The 18,060-nt window shown below is 33.6% G+C and overlaps 1 protein-coding gene across 2 annotated transcripts in view; it reads right to left on the reverse strand.

Annotated features, from left to right (window-relative positions):
- Nucleotides 1-509: 509 nt before the first annotated feature.
- The window catches only part of LOC118202840 (uncharacterized), a 57,451-nt gene continuing 39,900 nt past the window's right edge, over nt 510-18,060 (reverse strand). For both annotated transcript variants that reach the window (XM_035375048.2, XM_085818529.1), the window contains exon 8: nt 510-1,170. In XM_035375048.2, the coding sequence (XP_035230939.2) occupies nt 1,109-1,170 (62 nt within the window). In that variant the 3' untranslated portion in view covers nt 510-1,108. The remainder of the gene's footprint in view (nt 1,171-18,060) is intronic.

The raw sequence follows: 18,060 nt of genomic DNA on the forward strand, positions 1-18,060 counted from the left end.
ATTTCTCTAACCATAACGTTTTAATTAAATTTTCGGACACATCCAATGTTGCAACAGATTTTAATTTTTGTAACAATTGACTGGGTTTCAAGTTGCCTAAATCGATTCCTGTAAGAAGTTTTTTAATTCTAGTACTTTCGCTTTCCTTAAATAAATCCAGAAGCCTTGTTTTGGATTCTGTATATTTAGTAGCGGAATTACTTGTTACGATATCCCAGATGTTATCAACATATTTGGGTTCTAACTGTGATACTAAATAGTTAAATTTCGTTTCTTCCAAAATAATTCCATTTATCTTAAACTGAGCCTCAACTTGAAAAAACCATATTTCTGGGCGATCCAACTAAAATGAAGGAATTTTAACACTTACCTTACATAGTTCGCGTACAGGATCTGTGACAGTTTTATCGTCTTCAGACATATTCACTTTAATATCAAAACTTCAAGCCACCAGTTATTGGCTCCAAATAAATCTTTATTTTTAGAACTCTTTCATCAAAAGACGTTAATCCACTTTTTAAATCAAAAATAATCTTTATTTCGTTTTTAGCAAATGTAAACAACTCTTTAGAACAACATCATCAGTAATCTTTTGTTTCCATTCCAAGAACAACAAAAAACAAATAAAACAACATTAATCAGTATTTAAAGTTTCTGTATAAGTTCAAATCACAACACTGGTACTAGCATATGCTAAAAGAAATTGCTTTTGAAGGTAACAAGAATAAGGTGATCTTAGAACATTCCAATTTATAAAAGTGTTCCTCACTTGAAAAAAGTTTGAGAAACACTGGCATAGCTCATTTATATCATGTCTGAAGTTCGATACATTTTCTTCTACAAGCGGAGAGGGTAATGTCAAGTTCCTATCACTGTTCCTCGCCCCTAAAATGAATGTACAGCATTTTTTGCAGTTAATTGTACAAAATGAATCATATTTATTTGACATAGAATACATTTAAGTTAAACTATGGTTACAAAAAATTGTACAATATTTAAAATTACACAGCTTTTGGAGACAATTCTTAATACACAATTTATCTGTATCATTTGCGAAATATTTTTTTTTTTAATTCCAATTTTGAGAAGTATTTCTTTTAACATTTTCTCATATTTCTTCAAGGAAAGACTTTTCATCTAATGTGCTAAACAGTTGATCAAAGTCATCATCTGAAACACACAAAGAAAGGTTTAGAATTTATAACTTAAAAACAATGCAATTGTTCATATGTGAAAAAGTTATTTGCATCGTTTCAAAGCAAAATTTTAATTTACAGATACAATGACATGCTGTTTAATTCCATAACTATGATCTAGCTATTATAACGTCATTTATTTTATGTCTTATGAGATTTTTTTAAAATTAACATCCTTGTATATCCACACTATTTAATGACTTGTATTCTCTAATTTTCAGGAAACTAATTCATGTTTGAGAGTCTATAAGAAATTCTATTCTATGGTTGGAGTGGCGCACTTTTCCGTTACCGTGAACAATATTTATGTACAAAAAAATGTTGTGGGCATTTTGTTATGGTAGATAAACACAAAATGCTGTGGGCATTTTGTTATGGTAAATAAACATAACAAGATACAATTGTTAAGTGTCTGCTGTGGTAGTTCAGGAACATCTAAAATGCGATTTTTCCATCAGTTGCTTTCTAGTCACTAAACAACAAAACCCATCTTTTTCTTGTATATAACACATATTTTTTTCCTACAGTGAAATTTAAAAAAAATTTAAGCTCAATAATGTAACTAGAAATGATTTAACTCTGTTTTTTAATTTAACATGTGATTTTGTTTTGTCAAATATATTTCAAAGTGATCTTGTGAAAAAAACTATAAGCTCACACTGTCTTAAAGTTTTCATATTTAGTGTAATAAATATGACTATTATATCACAGATTGTGATGTGAAAAAATGAGCATGTGTTCATTCAAGAACATTTAAAAAATAAGTCTATTGTCAGTTTATTTATCACACCGATTTATATGCATATAAATCAGTGTGATAAATACATAAGATATATAAAATATGTGAACCAAAATTGTAATTTAAACTAATGGTAAATTTTTTAAATCTTCCCCTCTGTTTTTTAAAATTGTAATAACTTCCCTGGATTGCATCATTTTGAGCTCATTCCATTTCGCATAGCCTGCTCAGCTCTGATGACTTAATAGTTGGAAACCAAAACTGTAACCTCAAACCAAAATTTTTCTCTTTGCATGCTTCCATATCGGATAAATAGGCACTTCAGCTTTTGCCTCTATGCTGTTTAGATACTGTTTCATTCTGCTCTGTACCTATTGCAACAATATGAAAAATGTAAATGCTTTTGAATAGGCACGACTAGAGTGCCAAGTGAATTGTGGCCACAAACGTCAACTGGAAAATAAAAATGGAATTAAAACTGCTTCGACTGCCAAGTATTTTAGATATTCCGAAGTCAACATATTAGCATACTACACAATCAGAATTCTTCAATATGGATCTAAGTACGTATCAGCAGTGCTGCGGGTTTTTCTTGCTACACACAAAACTATGATCAATAAATACAGTGAATGATTGACTTCATAATTTATTTGCAGATACTTGCTGTACATGGATGCAGAAACACAGCTTATCATCCTTCAAAATAATTGCCTGGTTATGCAGTCCTAAAAACACATATAAGTTTTCCCTATTTTAGACGAAGGCCTAAAATATACAAGACAGTAGTTCTGACAGATACCGATTTCAAAACTCAGTTATAAATCGATATTCCTAGAACTCAAAACTCAAATAAGGTTCGAGTTTTGAGTTCTAGGAATATCGGAAAGTTTTAACATGACACTCTTTTTATTCTTTGGAACAGTAATAATTGTAACGTTTATATTATAGAACATCTAACTGCGTATATGAACACAAGTCTCTCATTAAACTCGTAAACAATAGAATACACTTTTTGTTGCCAGATTCAGAATCACAAAGTTATTAACGATAAACAAAGTGAAGTTATACTGAAAATAATTAGAAATAATAAAATAAATAAAAAATTAAATTTAACATAAATTTAACACTCAGTGCATACATTTAACATTCTGTTTTCTACATCCTCCCACCTTGATTTGTGAGACTTCACAACTCAACAATGGCATTACAAATCAAGTCTCTTTGGTATTTTGAAACCTCTTCCAGATCGAGTTGTTCAGTTCATCTAACGGGTTCTGCAGGGTCTGCTACTTGTATTTGGGATAGTTCAGAATGAGACACTTGCTTTCTTTTCTTGTGAAATCCATAGCCATTTCACAAGTAATCTCTAGCGGAAACAACTGTTGTATGAGTCTCATGATTTCTCCATGAGCTGTCCGAAGTTTCACGAGTCTGGCGATTCCTTCTTTTCCAGAAATAATTTCTGTTACTCATCCTAGAGGGCAGCTAATGCGTTTCCGATTGTCACTCCTATGTCACTGCCTACGTCTCCCACAGATATCGTTAACCATTTTTTAATTAAAGAACCCAGATATTCAGACCTGAATCTTTTCTTAACATCTTTTGGAAGTGCGAGTTGATATTTTAATCTTCTATTAAGGCTTTTGTGATCTGCTGCATCACAGCCCGGTACCCAGATTTCTTTGATGTCTTGAAGAAATAATGATGGTGACAGAGGAGCAAAATCTGAGTCATTTTCCGAAATATATGCGAGAGGTCTTGAGTTAATAATCGACCCAGTCACACAGAATCATCTCCTCATATGATAAACAAGCACCACCTATCACTCTCTTTAATATATCTTTTACAATTCAAATTAACCGTTCCTACCAACCACCCCACCAGGAGGCAGAAGGAGCATTGAATTTCCACTGAATGCGATTCACAGTTGAATTTTCGATGATTCGATCCCAGAGTTCTTAACAAATTATCGGCTCCAACAAAATTGGTTCCATTGTCACAGTAACAGGGTTGCCACTCAAACAGGAGAATTAAATTCCACGACTTTTCCAGGTGTGTTTTAAGAAAATTCCAGTCTATCCGCGTAATGCACATTGGCTGTGCTAAGAGGTAAATTAATTATGATACCACTTGAAAACACAAAAATTTGCCAATTACATATGACTTATAATATATAATCCCCAAAGCATTGCTATTATAACTAACTATAATAGGAGTCGTTTTCTCCACTGACGATTGAGCTTAGAATCTGCCCAATCTGGATTAAAAATTGTCTTTTTTTGCAAACAAACAAAAGAAAGAAATCTATTTAATGATATTTTTAAATAAATTCAGGTATTTTATATTTATTTAGCAGCATACATAAGCAAAAAATATGCGTATTAAATTTTGTAATGGTATGTCATCAAACTGCTAGAATTAGTTTCAGGATTATGTCAGAGAAAATTTCCTGAAGTTTTAAAGTACAGTCAAAAGTCGTTAATTCGGACACCCATAATCCGGAATGATCTATAATCCGGACCTCAAAGCTAAAAACTTTCTGCGCATGTGCCGCCGCACAGGCGTTTTACGCGTGCGCGTAAGACCTTGACTACTGCGCATATGCGTGTGCGCAAGCGCAGAGTACGTTTTCGCCTGCGCGTTTAATGTATAACGCACGGTGTAAGCTAAAATTATTTAATTATCTATTTCAGTTAATGTTAATGATTGTGTTGTTCCTTAATCTTCGAATTGGATCCCTCTTATTATTTTTTGCAGACTGTAAGAGCAATTTTATAAAAGTAAACTTGAACTTTCGATTATGTCAAATAGAATTTCCGATGCTGGAACTTCCAAAGAATCTACAAAACGAAAGTATGTTTCGATGTCCAACAAACAAAAAGTGGAATTGCTGCAAAAAATGGATAAAGACATGAAGAATGTGACAGAGAGGTTAGTGAAAACGAAAAAATTTCGATTGACAAGTTAGTCGGTATTCTCGGCACAGCAATTAACGGGACTTTGTAACTGAACAAGAAATTATGTCTGTTTATAGAATTAAAGAGAAAGTATTATCACATAAAATGAAGCAACTTAAACAATTTACATTGAAAGAAATGTTTAATAAAGTAAGCAAATATATATTATGCTTTTTTTTTTTTTGTAAATTTTGATACCCTTTAGATCATAATTGTTCTTTATTTCATAAATTACGGTTTCATATTTTTAATTTTAGAATTTCTGCATGCCATCTTACGAGATTTAAACTGATGATCTATAATCCGGAAAAATCGATAATCCGGAATCGCCAAAGTCCCGACGAGTCCGGATTAACGACTTTTGACTGTATTATTTACTAATAATAAATAAATTTAGAGAGAATAAGCAACACTAAATGAAACGAATAACATCACAATAAAAATTATTACTTAAAAATTGATTTAGAATAATCAACGATATTTTGGCGAGTATAGTTATATTAAATGGTTAGCGCATGCGAGCAGGCCCTCACGACAGTAGGTGCAAGGTCGTGCAGCGAGTCAAAAAGGCGTCAGGGATTCATTAAAACAAGCAGTTTGTTTCGCTGCCTGTCTGAACAGAAAAAAAATTCTTTTCTTATTTGAACGGCTCTCCGGGTCGACTCGGGTAAAACCTCGGAAGCTACTGATTAGGATCTGTACCTAGGCAGTCTCGGCCACGGGTGTTTAAAATCAGTCTCCGCAGGACTGGAGTCATCACTAGCGACGGCTGTTTCAGGCTCGGCAGGGACCATATGGAGTTCTTGTCTGTTCAGCTGGTTATGGTTGAGCTATATAATCAGATATTTATGGATTTGTCCGGGAGGAAACACTCCCGTCAGTGGAGTTGGTGACTTCAGCAAGCCTTTAAACTGCTTGAGGTTTCCAGTGGGCACCTGGAGCCATAAAATTACATATTCATATCCTTCCTTGGTTCCCCCCCTGGGGCGCCTAAAGCCGACATCTGTATACCATGACGTAGTGTTAGCAAGCCGGATTGGTGGCCCGGTCTGTCTGACGGTGTTTAAGTGACTTCGTTCTGCTGTCCAGGGTTGGGGCATCTGTTGATGGCAAATGTTTTTACCATTCTTCCAGAGCGGGGACGTGGAATGTGAGTTGCTGACTATTCCTGTCGGCTCTGCTTAGTCTTAGCTCTTCGGCTCAACCGATAGGTTAGTGGCCTGGATAGCCTCTAGGTGGTGGGGCGTTTAACTGTGTTAAGGCAGCCTCGAGATTGCCAGATCTAAGTGCTCCTTCCTTCTAGCACACTGTCTTATTTGACCGAAAGTTATAACCAGGGCAGGAGTTCATCTCTGGTGGTCTCTTCTATTATATTTGAACGTGAAAATACGTGATGCCAATGTGTATGTAAGGGAAGACGCATTCGACAAACTGCTTAATCCTTATTTTGTGTCTACTGTTGCAACAGTAATAATTTGTTGCAACATTTATCTTTTTTGTGATTGCTTGTTGATATTGATTTTTTTTTTTTTTACATTTAAAAAAAAAAAAAAAAAAAAAAAGTAAATGCAGTTACATGGGTGTACTCCAACTGCCGGAATGAAAATTCCCCTGGATCCTGCTATAGTCCAACTGCGCGAATCAAGATTTCTTCCCCCTGATACCTACAGGCTTACAATTTAACTTTTCGAAGCCAATTGTAGCCAAGAGGTGTTGGTGTTGGTGTATTTAATTATGGCAAAGTACACTAGGGCTATCTGCCTAAGGGCAGGGATGCCTTTGTTGAGGATTTTCTAAGGGAATCTGGCTTGTATACACGTTACACATGGGGAAAAACACAAAAACGCCCACGCAGGCAGCCCGTTCGCTGGATTCCAACCTCGGACCGAACTACCAGTGTTCAGCGACTTTACAGCTCGGCCGCTGTTTTATCAGGAGGGAAAAAAAGCGTCTTTAGGTGACATCCACATACATCACTGGATAAACTCCTGAATCTTCAAATAATTCGACTGAGAAATCATAAGATTCTCCGTTTATGATACGATATGATGTTCTATAATGTAATTTAAATATATACAACCATATGTCTAAAACCAGTCACTCTTCACTTTAATCTGCGATGATATCGTTTTTGTCTTTTCTGTTAACCACAAGCTCAATTGATGGTATTTGCTGGTGTACACATCCAAGTGTTTTCTCTTTGAACACCTAAATTCTTTGAAGTATCCTGAAAGTATCTTCAAAAGCATCCAACTTTTTGAAACATCTTGGTATGTCTGACAGCCAAATTTTCCTGCAAATTTTTGCTTACTGTTCTCCCTAATTTTCTTCTTTCCTCTACAGTTATTTTCAGTGCTCACACAAGAAAATTAAGATTTTTCGATTGCTAGACATCCATAAATTTTGCATTCTTGTCAATTTTTTAAAAATATCAATTAGTACATGAATTGCGTTTCAGCTGAAGACAGCTTTTCATTTTCTAGTCATTTTAACTTCATTTTTTAAAATTTTTAAGTTTAAAGCGAAGTCCAAAGGATAAATATTTTAATTAAAAGATTTTTTTTGCTAAATGACAAAGAAATTAAACAGTCCAGCAGTGTTTATTCTGTACCATCGAGTAACCCGATTCTTATATCGGCTGAAACAATCTAAATCATATTAAAGATCATGTTTTTTATACAATCTATAACGCGAGAGAAAAATTAACTTCTTAAAACATTCTTTCTAAGAGCATTAATATAAAAATTTATATTTATATATATATATTTAAAGCTGGGACTTGAACCAAACTGTCAAATTTTTAAAGTTTAATTTACGTGGTGGTTATAATTAAAGTTTCACTTTGAAATGGTTATAAAAGGAAAACTACCAAACCAAATGTTATCACACTTGGGAATCATGTAAAGGAGGTTATGGAAATTTATTTTCCGCGGGGTGGGGGAGAGAGAAAAAGAGAGTTCAAAAACTCACCACCAAGGGAAAAATGGCGCTGTATGCAATATTGTTAAATGAAATAAAACATGAAAACATCGGTTTAAAATGTGTTTAATCATTTCCGAAACGTGTTGCAAAGCATGTTCAATGTAGCATCCAGTATTTTCCGAAAGCAAGTTAAATCCTATTACTGCATTCTCAACAGCAGCTCTTAGCATATCAGGAGGAATGTTACGGACATGTCGGTGTATCACATTTTTCATTTTTGCCAAACTGTTTAGATTATCACCATAACAGTGCTTTTGAGATAACCCCATAGCTAAAAGTCACAGAGATTAAGGTCTGGTGGGAAGAGGGGAAGTGTCGGTCTATAAGACGTTCATTCGTGAAATGTTGCCTAAATAACTGTGCGACACATGTGAGGTGGGGCCCAGCCCTGCATAAAAATCGTAGTATCTAAAATGCCACGTTACTGCAGTTCATGTATCACGAAACATTTTAACTTTGACTCTAAGTGAGCTGCAATCACAGTGGTCCAGCTGTCGACTGCTCTTCAGAGAAAAATGGTTCAGTTATGAAACTAGCTGTCATTCCACACCCTTTGGTGTGGAATGACTGCTATGCAATCGAATGCAGTAGGAGAATGCAATGGAACTAGGTAGATAACATGAGGGATTTCTTTAGCCCAAATTGATTAAAAGCATTTTGAATCAGTATCTTCATGTTTCAGGGTCGAATTCAGGCTTCAAAAATTACAAATTAGCGATCTGTAAGAAAACGATTTCCAGATTGTACGCACTTGTGCGAGAGATTTGCGATCTCACATTTTCTAATCGCTAATTCGTGGTTTTCACGGGCAAATTTCTCCCTTACACGGATGGCGCACTCGACTTTTATTGTGTTTAACGTCTTTAAATGGTAATTTGCTTACCCCAAAGTTTCTTAAGGGTATACAACATATTAAACCCATGTAACAAAAGGTTAAGTTAGATTCCGACCCATATGTCGTTTAACAATATTGCATACAGCGCCATTCCCTTCCCTGGTGGTGAGGTTTCGAACTTTCTTTTTTTCGCGGAAAATAAATTCCCATGACCTCCTTTACATGGTTACCAAGTTTGATAACATTTGATCCAGTAGTTTTCCTTTTATCACCGTTTCAAAGTGGAACTTTAATTATAATCACCCTGTATATTATTAAATTTTAATTTGAAGCTATGCGTTATATGTATACCATGCGTAAGATTTTCGCTTTACGGAAAAAATAAAGAATTGAAGCAAACATACTTAGGATAATGGACTAAAACTGAAAAAATTTCCCCTCCCTCCGAAAATAAAATATTGAAACTTCGACCTTGAATTTATTGGATTATCCGAAATATTCAATTGCACTTATCTTCTAGGTGTCCGCCGATAACATCGCGGCAAAAACATCGTGGACGAAAACGTCGCGGAGAAAACAACGCAAGGTGAAAACGTCGTGCTACAAAACATCGTGGGAGAAAACATCGCAAAGAGAAAACATCACAGTTCTAAAACATCGTGGTACAAAACATCATCGTAGAAAATAAAGCGGTTCAAAAACATCGCAGTTTAAAAACATCATCGTCGAAAATATCGTGGTAAAAAATAAAGTATCTACAAATCATCGCATGACGATAACATCGCAGACATGCTTTTTTCAGGTTTTAATAATTGTAAATGGATATTCCCATAATGATTTGTGAGTGCAAGGTGTAAAGAAGAATAAATTTTACTTTCACATATTTTATTAACTCATAAATTTTTGCTGAAAACGTAAGAAGGAAACTTAAGCATAGAAAATTAAATGTAACTTATAGATTATACTTTTCATGAAATATTACCAGTAAAAACTTTATAAAAATGATTTATTAATGGCCTTTGTTAGTTAACTATGTCGGTTTAAAATTCTATTAAGTGCTATAAGTTGCATTAATTTTTTATGCTTAAGTTTCCTTTTTATTTTCTCAGCAAAAATTTATTAATTAATAAAAAATCGGAAAGTAAAAATTATCCTTCTTTCCATCTTGTGTTCACAAATCATTATGGGAATATCCATTTACACTTATTAAAGCATGCCTGAAAAAAGCATATGTGCGATGTTATCGTCATGCGATGATTTGTAGATACTTTATTTTTTACCACGATATTTTCGACGACGATGTTTTTGAACCGCTTTATTTTCGACGACGATGTTTTGTACCACGATGTTTTAGAACTGCGATGTTTTCTCCCACGATGTTTTGTAGCACGACGTTTTCGCCTCGCGTTGTTTTCTCCGTGACATTTTCGTCTGCGATGTTTTTGCCGCGATGTTTTCGGCTGTAACCTATCTTCTAAGTCCTATTTCCGACAACAGTTCCGTCAAAAATTCCGAATTACTGAAGCTGAAGTAAAAAATTTAGTATATATTCCCTGTATGTTAATAAAGTAATCAGAGTGTAATAAAAATAGGTTATAGAATTTACGCTGATACAACTTTTAGTCTGAATGCACAACATGTAATGGAAGAGAAGGCTTATAGAGATCTGTTTTTGACATGCCTCTAAAAGTAGATGTCATACTCCTTTTGTGTCTTCAATGTCAAAAAACTTTCGTTTGAGAAGCAAGTTTAGTTTTTGGGGAAAAAAAAATCACAAGAAGACAAATTAGAAGAACATGCACGACGATTGAGTACACATACTTATTTTCGGAATACAAGCGGTTCTCCGATTGGTTATTGAACAATGAAAAGATGCATTGTCATGCAATACAGAACATTTGGAATACGTTTTCTGACTGAATAACGTAAGATTAAAAGTCATTTGCTTAATTCATAGCCATTTACAAGTCAACTACTCCGGCAATTGCAGAATCGTTTTGATTCTGAGCTTGTAAGACAAACCTAATATCACTGGATTTAAACACTTCTTTAATCTTCCGAGAACATTCCTTCTTTAGCTCATATTCCAAGAATATTACGTGAATACAATTATTGCAAAAGAAATTGAATGTTCATTTGCACTACGGCTTGGTAGTTTACTAACGAGTTAATAAAACTTAAATTCTGCTTTTTGTGTCAACAATATTCTAAATATTTACAAATAAAATCTTAAATTGGAGATTTAATTGGAGCTTCACCAGTTGCCTAGCATTTGAAGATTGTCAAATACTAATTGTTGCGAAGTCTAACCTAGGCTGCATGGTTGGTTTTCGTAGTTTTCTAGGTTCTCTTTACAAAGGTTCTCTATGAAAGCATCTTAACCAAATAGCTCTCATGTTCTTTCTATGTTCAAATAACCAACTAACCTAGTTTAAGCGCGATTTCCAAGTGAAGTTACTAGCAAAACCCGAATACTCATTAAAAATCATGTAGCTTGCCAATCGGGAGTAACATAAAAAATACGGGGCCAATAATTGAATTGCTGTTACGGTACGCTGTTTCTAAACTTAGATGATCATTCCTTAATTAAATATATAATTGATTTGTAACTTCTACTAGACTTGATGGTAAGAGCTGAAGTGTAAATAAATAATATCGTGTGCAATCTTGATTAATATAAAATTAGAAACATTTGCATTCAGACAGAAAGATTTTTTTGAAATATATGCATCTAAACTTAGAGATCATTCCTTAATTAAATATATAATTGATTTGTAACTTCTACTAGACTTGATGGTAAGAGCTGAAGTGTAAATAAATAATATCGTGTGCAATCTTGATTAATATAAAATTAGAAACATTTGCATTCAGACAGAAAGATTTTTTTGAAATATATGCAATTACTTTATAAGAAGGATTTATTAATAACCGTAAAAATTACTTATAATATTACTGATGATTAGAATTCAGTTCTTCACAATTTCATTCTAAATTAGAATTTTAAGGATATAATGAAAATACACTACGCATAAAAATACATTTTAGTATTAAAAAATGAGTTGATTTTTTATGTTTAAACTTCTTAAATTTATTTAATAAACGTTATTATTTAACAAAAAATTATAAAAATTATTTAAAAATAGAAATTAAAAAATAAAACACAAAAAATGGGTAAATTTTATTTGGAATGAACCTAAATTTTGAAATGTGAAAGGAAAAATCAAAAAAGTTTAATACAAACAGAGATATTAATAAATATTTGCCAAATTCAATTAACATTGAGGAGCTAAAATTTTGAGAGCTAATATTTTAAAAACTACTCGTATGATTTTTACAAAACTTGGCATTCTGGCATAATTTGAGTCGTAGAATCGAAATATGTAAAAACATTGGTATGCTATTTCAGAAAAAGTCCGATTTTGTGTCAAAATACCTATGTTAGAATAGTGCTATATATAAATCTAATATATATCTTAAGTCGCGCTTTTGAGACATGAAAAACGCAGTTTGAATTTTGGCAATCGGCACAGTAGAACGGGAGATATAGCACTGTCCCCCCCCTTTTTTTTTTTGAGCAATGTACCTTTAATATCGTCACTGCATAAAGGCACTCGCTAGACATTTGCACGAAGGTGCCGATTAGGCTTGGCACGAGCCTGCATGCGAGTCTTTCGATTCTCGAGATTACTGGAAACCGAAGTTGCTGGAGACTTGCTTTGCCTTTCTAATGCTGTTATCACATCTATAGACACGCGCGCTTACCCGGGACAATTCCGAGAAACGAGATTCTAGTAGCACGGCTTTAAGCGGCAGGCTTCCGAGAAATGTTTCGTCTAGCTAGGAGGAACGTGTCCCGGCTACGAGCAACATTTTAAAACTTTTCCCAAAATGTTCCGGCTGGAGACGTCTTCCTCGAACGTTCAACCAATCAGACGAAAGGTCAGCTTCTGAAGGATCGCGGGTAACTTTCAATATGGCGATGGCTCTCACTGTGAAGTGATGGACGGTGGAAATAGAGGCCGATTTAATTATTGCTGTTTTGTTGTAATACAACTGCCTGAGTCATTTTTTAAATGTGTATATATTCATTAAATATATAATCGTGGAAATTTCAGAGTTGACATTATTTTACGACGTTCTTGCATTTCGGATTTCTTTACAAATTGTTCGTAGCCAAAAGTTCGCCAAATTTGTCGTATTTCGTGCTGATCGTGTATTATAACACTGTTATATAATAGAATTTTATTTCTTAAATTTAAGTTGAATAATTTTTTAAAATCCGTTTGTATATGCGCGGCTTTTCTCCTAATTACTTATCTTTTAAATTGTTAACTGCATAATCAGTGACACATTTTAAACAGCATAAAAGATGCATAAAAAGGAAAAGCATAGCTTATGTAATAATGAGAATACTCATTAAATTTGTCTATTATTTTCATGTTATTAATGAAATACTTTTTGAATTATAAATACATTAGAAACTATACTTTTATTGGAATTGCTACATATTGAAACATTGAAAATTTATGGATTTATTATTATGCATGATGAAAAACATTTGTATATACATTCATTAATATATATCTTATTCATTACATTAATACTAATAAATATATATTAACAACTTCTAAAACATCGCATCTCTCTATCTGTATGTAAATATATGACTTATTAGATGTGTATATATATGTATGTATGAATACAAAAATGAACATTGCCAAGAAGTTTATTTGAAGTTACTTTTAATTCAGATAACGATTATGTAATTGGCAGCAACTATAGTTATCAGTTCTTTGCAAATTATTATGGGTATGTAATAATCAGTTGAAAAATAATTGATGAGTATTTGAGTACTAAAGAGTGTACACATTTTGTTATTGGGTTAATTCATAATTATATCATAAGTATGATCTACGTAATTAAAACATGACTAATAAATAATAAGAAATGTAACAGCTGTGCATTTATAACATTTGATTACTTAAAACAGCGCTCAACTGATTATCACCTTCATGTCTGTTTACATAATGAATTGCACTTTCCAATTAAGTGCACGGGCCTACTAGTGGCCGAAGCGTCGTTGAACACTGGTAGTTCTGTCTCAGGTTAGAATGCCGCGAACGGGCTGGCTACATGATGTTTCCTTGGTTTGCCCCATTTGCAACTGGTATACGAGCCAGTTTTAAAAAATCTTCTACAAAGGGATCCCTCCTGTTGTTATCCCTCGAGGCTTTGCGGTAATCACATAAAACCAACTGAGCCCACCAGCGACCGAGCGGTAAAGTCGCTGAACACTGGTAGTTCGGTCCGAGGTTCGAATCCCGCGAACGGGCTGGCTGCATGGACGCTTTCGTGGTTTTCCCCATGTGTAATGTATAGACGAGCCAGTTTCCCTTAGAAAGTCCTCCATGAAGGCATCCCTTCCCTTAGGCAGATAGCCCTAGTGTGCTTTGCTGTAATCTCAATAAATCAAACCATAAAACAAACTCATGATGTGAACACCTAATTTCTAGAGTTGGTATAATTAATGTGTTTTAGGTATATTACCGAGTGTTCTATGGGACAGTAAACAACTCGCACATGTTTGATTGCTCATGTATTCATATGCTTTATTTGATCTTCATTTTGCTGAATAGTATCTGCTGGCTGTGAGGAGGTAAATATCAGCGATATAGATTTTTGTCATAGAAAATGTTTTTTTTTTTTTTTTTTTTTTTTTTTTTGTTTTGTTTTGTTTTGTTTTGTTTTGTTGTTGTTGTTGTCTGTTTGTTTGAATGGACAGAACAGTAATTATGAGCCATAAAGTTAGTCTGAGAATGCTTTCACCAGGTCACAAATTTTCCAGTGAGCCATCAAATTTTCATTGAAATGCAGACAACAGAAAATACACATAAGCGATGTGTGATAAATAGACTTATCCAGCACATTTTTAAACTATTCTTAGAGTGTATACAGAATTTGGCTATTACTGATGTAATTGATTGCTATAACCAGAAGTGTGTTTATCTGTTACATGAAGTGCCAGAGTGAAGATCAAAGTGATTAACTTGATAGTAATCACCTTTCTATTATCTTCCATTACTAACAATAAAGTTTAAAACGAAAAGCGTGTGAGCAATTCAAAACAACACGAAGAAGCGAATGTCACTTGAAAGGAAACGTCACTTTCGCCAATCTGAGCGATAACTGATTCTTGTTTGGCTTTCAGCCTGTTTGCCAAGTGAAGATGGTAACCCTATTTCGCCAAAGGCCGTTTCTCAGAACTGTTGCTACAAACGTTTTGTCCCGGCAACAAACAGCTAATGTGATAACGGCTTATAAGACAAGCTAACTGGAGCTGCAAAAATTTGTTCTATGCCAGCTGGCTGAATAACGCTTGCGCGATACATAATTCGCCAAGAAAAAGATCGCTTCCAACGTCAGCGCAAAACTCGCTTTTTTTAGGGATCACCGTATGAAATTCCCTGACTTTTCCAAATTTTGACTAAAATATTTAAATTCCCTAACTTTTCCTCTGACCTTTCCCGGTTTTCCAGGTAGCGTGGCAAACCTGCAGTAAATAACTGTGCATCTACCTCTTCTTGTCACAAACCTACGTAGGGCCAATAAAAATGTATCAGTCGAAATATCTGACACCAGCTCAATAAGCACAGCCGGAATAAACCACACACGTAAAGAGAAGAAACCCAAGTTTTCTTTTGATCTTTCAAATATAATGGACTGGCTAAATCTACTCCCACAATTTTAAATACTGCAGCATCTCGAATACGGTCTTTAATGATGGGGGTCGTGTCTGCATCCAAACTTTTAGCAGAATGTCTCTTACATGTAATTCATTTTGAGATAATAGACCTCACAATTTTTCTTCCATTAAGATCCAGAAATGTTCCCTCAGAAGATTAAGTAACGTTTGAGTCCCCACATGCCCATGCCTTTTATGAAAAAAAAAAAAAAAATTAGTAGCTTTACAACCTGGTGTTGAGAAGGGAGAATCACAAGTCTTGTAAAAGAATGGCTGTCTTCTCAATAGACAATTCGTGTTCTTAATCTGATAAGATCATCTTCATCTTTATAAACTTTTAGTGTTCTAAGTTTTTTATCATTCTCGTCTAAGAATGCATCTCTTTGAATGATCTTTGGTACTCTTTTCTCAGCTTCTAAAAATTCCTCTGCATCCATACTTCCATGTTTTCTCAATTATTTCGATTTTTTACAGTTTTCCAAAAATTTCAAGATCGAGCCAATCATGCGCACAATTTTTTCATACTGTGAAAAGTAACAATAGTACCAATCAGTATCTACATTTTTTATCTCAATAGTCAAGCAGCTAGTTGAACCAGTTTTCTTCTGTTCTTTAAGAACTTCATCTTCATTCACAACAAATTCTGAAGACGGCCATTTGTCAATAGCTAAATATAACCAATCAGGGCTCTCCCACCATTTTGACTGAAAATTTCAGGATATTTTAGTTTTAGATAATTTACACCAATTTTCTTCTCTTTCATATCTTTTTTGTTTCAAGAGACAAATCAGTTTTCCCACTAGTCTCCACTTCATCCTCTAATTTTTCAATGCTTTTGAAGAATAATTTTCTGGGAGCTCATATTTTAAAACTAAGTTTAAGCTAAAAAATATCATGATTTGTTTAGCATTGGAACTTGAAATACAATAAAAAAAGCATACAAAAATGTTGGCATTGCTTGATGGAAGGATTGTTATGAGCATGATTGTCAGAAGAACGGTTATGTGCATGATTGCCAGATTTTGGTACATTCTGCAAATTTGCTGACTTCTACTCAAGTAGCTAGTGTTTTAAATATGATTTTTTTATTCTTGAGGAAAATATTAATCATGAGCGTAAAGTGTTTTTGAGGGAAAAAAATTAATTTTTGCTTTGTTAATATATTATTAGAAAGGGAGTGTAGCAATGACTCGACTACATTTTGAAAATGCATGCCTCGGATGAAGCCAGAGGTGGAGAGGTGGTAACAGTTGAAGCAGGAGAGAAGCATCAGAGTTCATTGACACTCTTGACTTGATGTTTGGAGGTACGCTGTTTAGAGCTTCTGTTATATCATTTTCTAGAAATGCTGTGATATCCCCCCCCATGCATAAGCAACATATGTCAATGAATTCTGATGTTAATTTAAATAATGTTGTATCTCACTTTATGAGACCTCATTCACCAATCATTGTGATTTGGACATAGTATAAAATGCTAAAGGAGTACATTGTTATATCTGTAGCAGGCATGTTTGATATTGTTGACAGAATGAAAAAAAAAGATGAAGCCAGAACTAAATTTGTAGATAAGAATGGACCAAAGGCATCAATGATTTCAAATACTCGTATAAAAGAAAATTAAGAATCTAGTTTAAAATATGTCTATCTTGAACAAAATTTCATCATTAGCAACACACTAAATACGTATTTGATTTACAGAAAAATAACAAGCTGATTATCTGGAAGAGTTCTGCTAAATAACAAAACAAAATTCTAAAAAGTTCAAGAATTCTTAATGCTATTGAAGTAATAATAGTAACTTGATTGACAGATCTATATATATAGCGATATTAATATCAACAAAGGACTAAAAAAAAAGTATTTATCACAACCGCCTTAGTTGCCAGATTTTCAGAATGTGACAAACTCTGGCAACCATGCGCATACCAATTCTTCAAGTAATCATGCTCCTTCAGTCAAACAAAGACAAAAGTGCTTCAGCCATTTTTGACTGCATTCTTTTCATTGTATTCCAAGTTTCATTAGTTTTTATAGACAAACTGTGATAGATTTTGTCTTCAACTAAATTTTAAAAAACTCAGTTTTCTTGTTGATTTTTTTTTTTTTTTTTTTTTTTTTTTAAATGGGAACAGATCTATGTGTACATGGGGAAAAAACAGCACAAAAAAATTATAGAAGGATTTCACAAAAAATGTTGTTTTTAATGCATAATCCTTATTTAATAATTAAAATTGATATTTTAAATAGCTAAAGTGGGTTTCTTTTTTATACGTTGAAAATGTTTTTCGCTTACAATAAATATCAATAGTTTGCTAATTTTTTTTTAAAACGTCATGAAAATTGCCAAACTCAGGGTTCATATACATTTCTGCACACTGAAATTAAGTACTTTTAAGTACCATTAATAAAAAAGAATTAAGGACCTTTCAAAGGCCAATTATCTGTACCCAAACTTCACATTTGTAATAATGCTCTAAGAATAAAATAAATCTGTAGATACACTATATTAATTATTAAACAATAACACTTAACACAACTATAAAGAAATTCGAGAATAAAATCAACTTTGAAACTCTATCAGGTATTCTGGCATTAAATTACAAAATT

The sequence above is a fragment of the Stegodyphus dumicola genome, chromosome 6 (assembly GCF_044657685.1).
Source record: "Stegodyphus dumicola isolate Sdum_Otavi_A_Nest chromosome 6, ASM4465768v1".
In the NCBI taxonomy this organism is placed as follows: Eukaryota; Metazoa; Arthropoda; class Arachnida; order Araneae; family Eresidae; genus Stegodyphus; species Stegodyphus dumicola.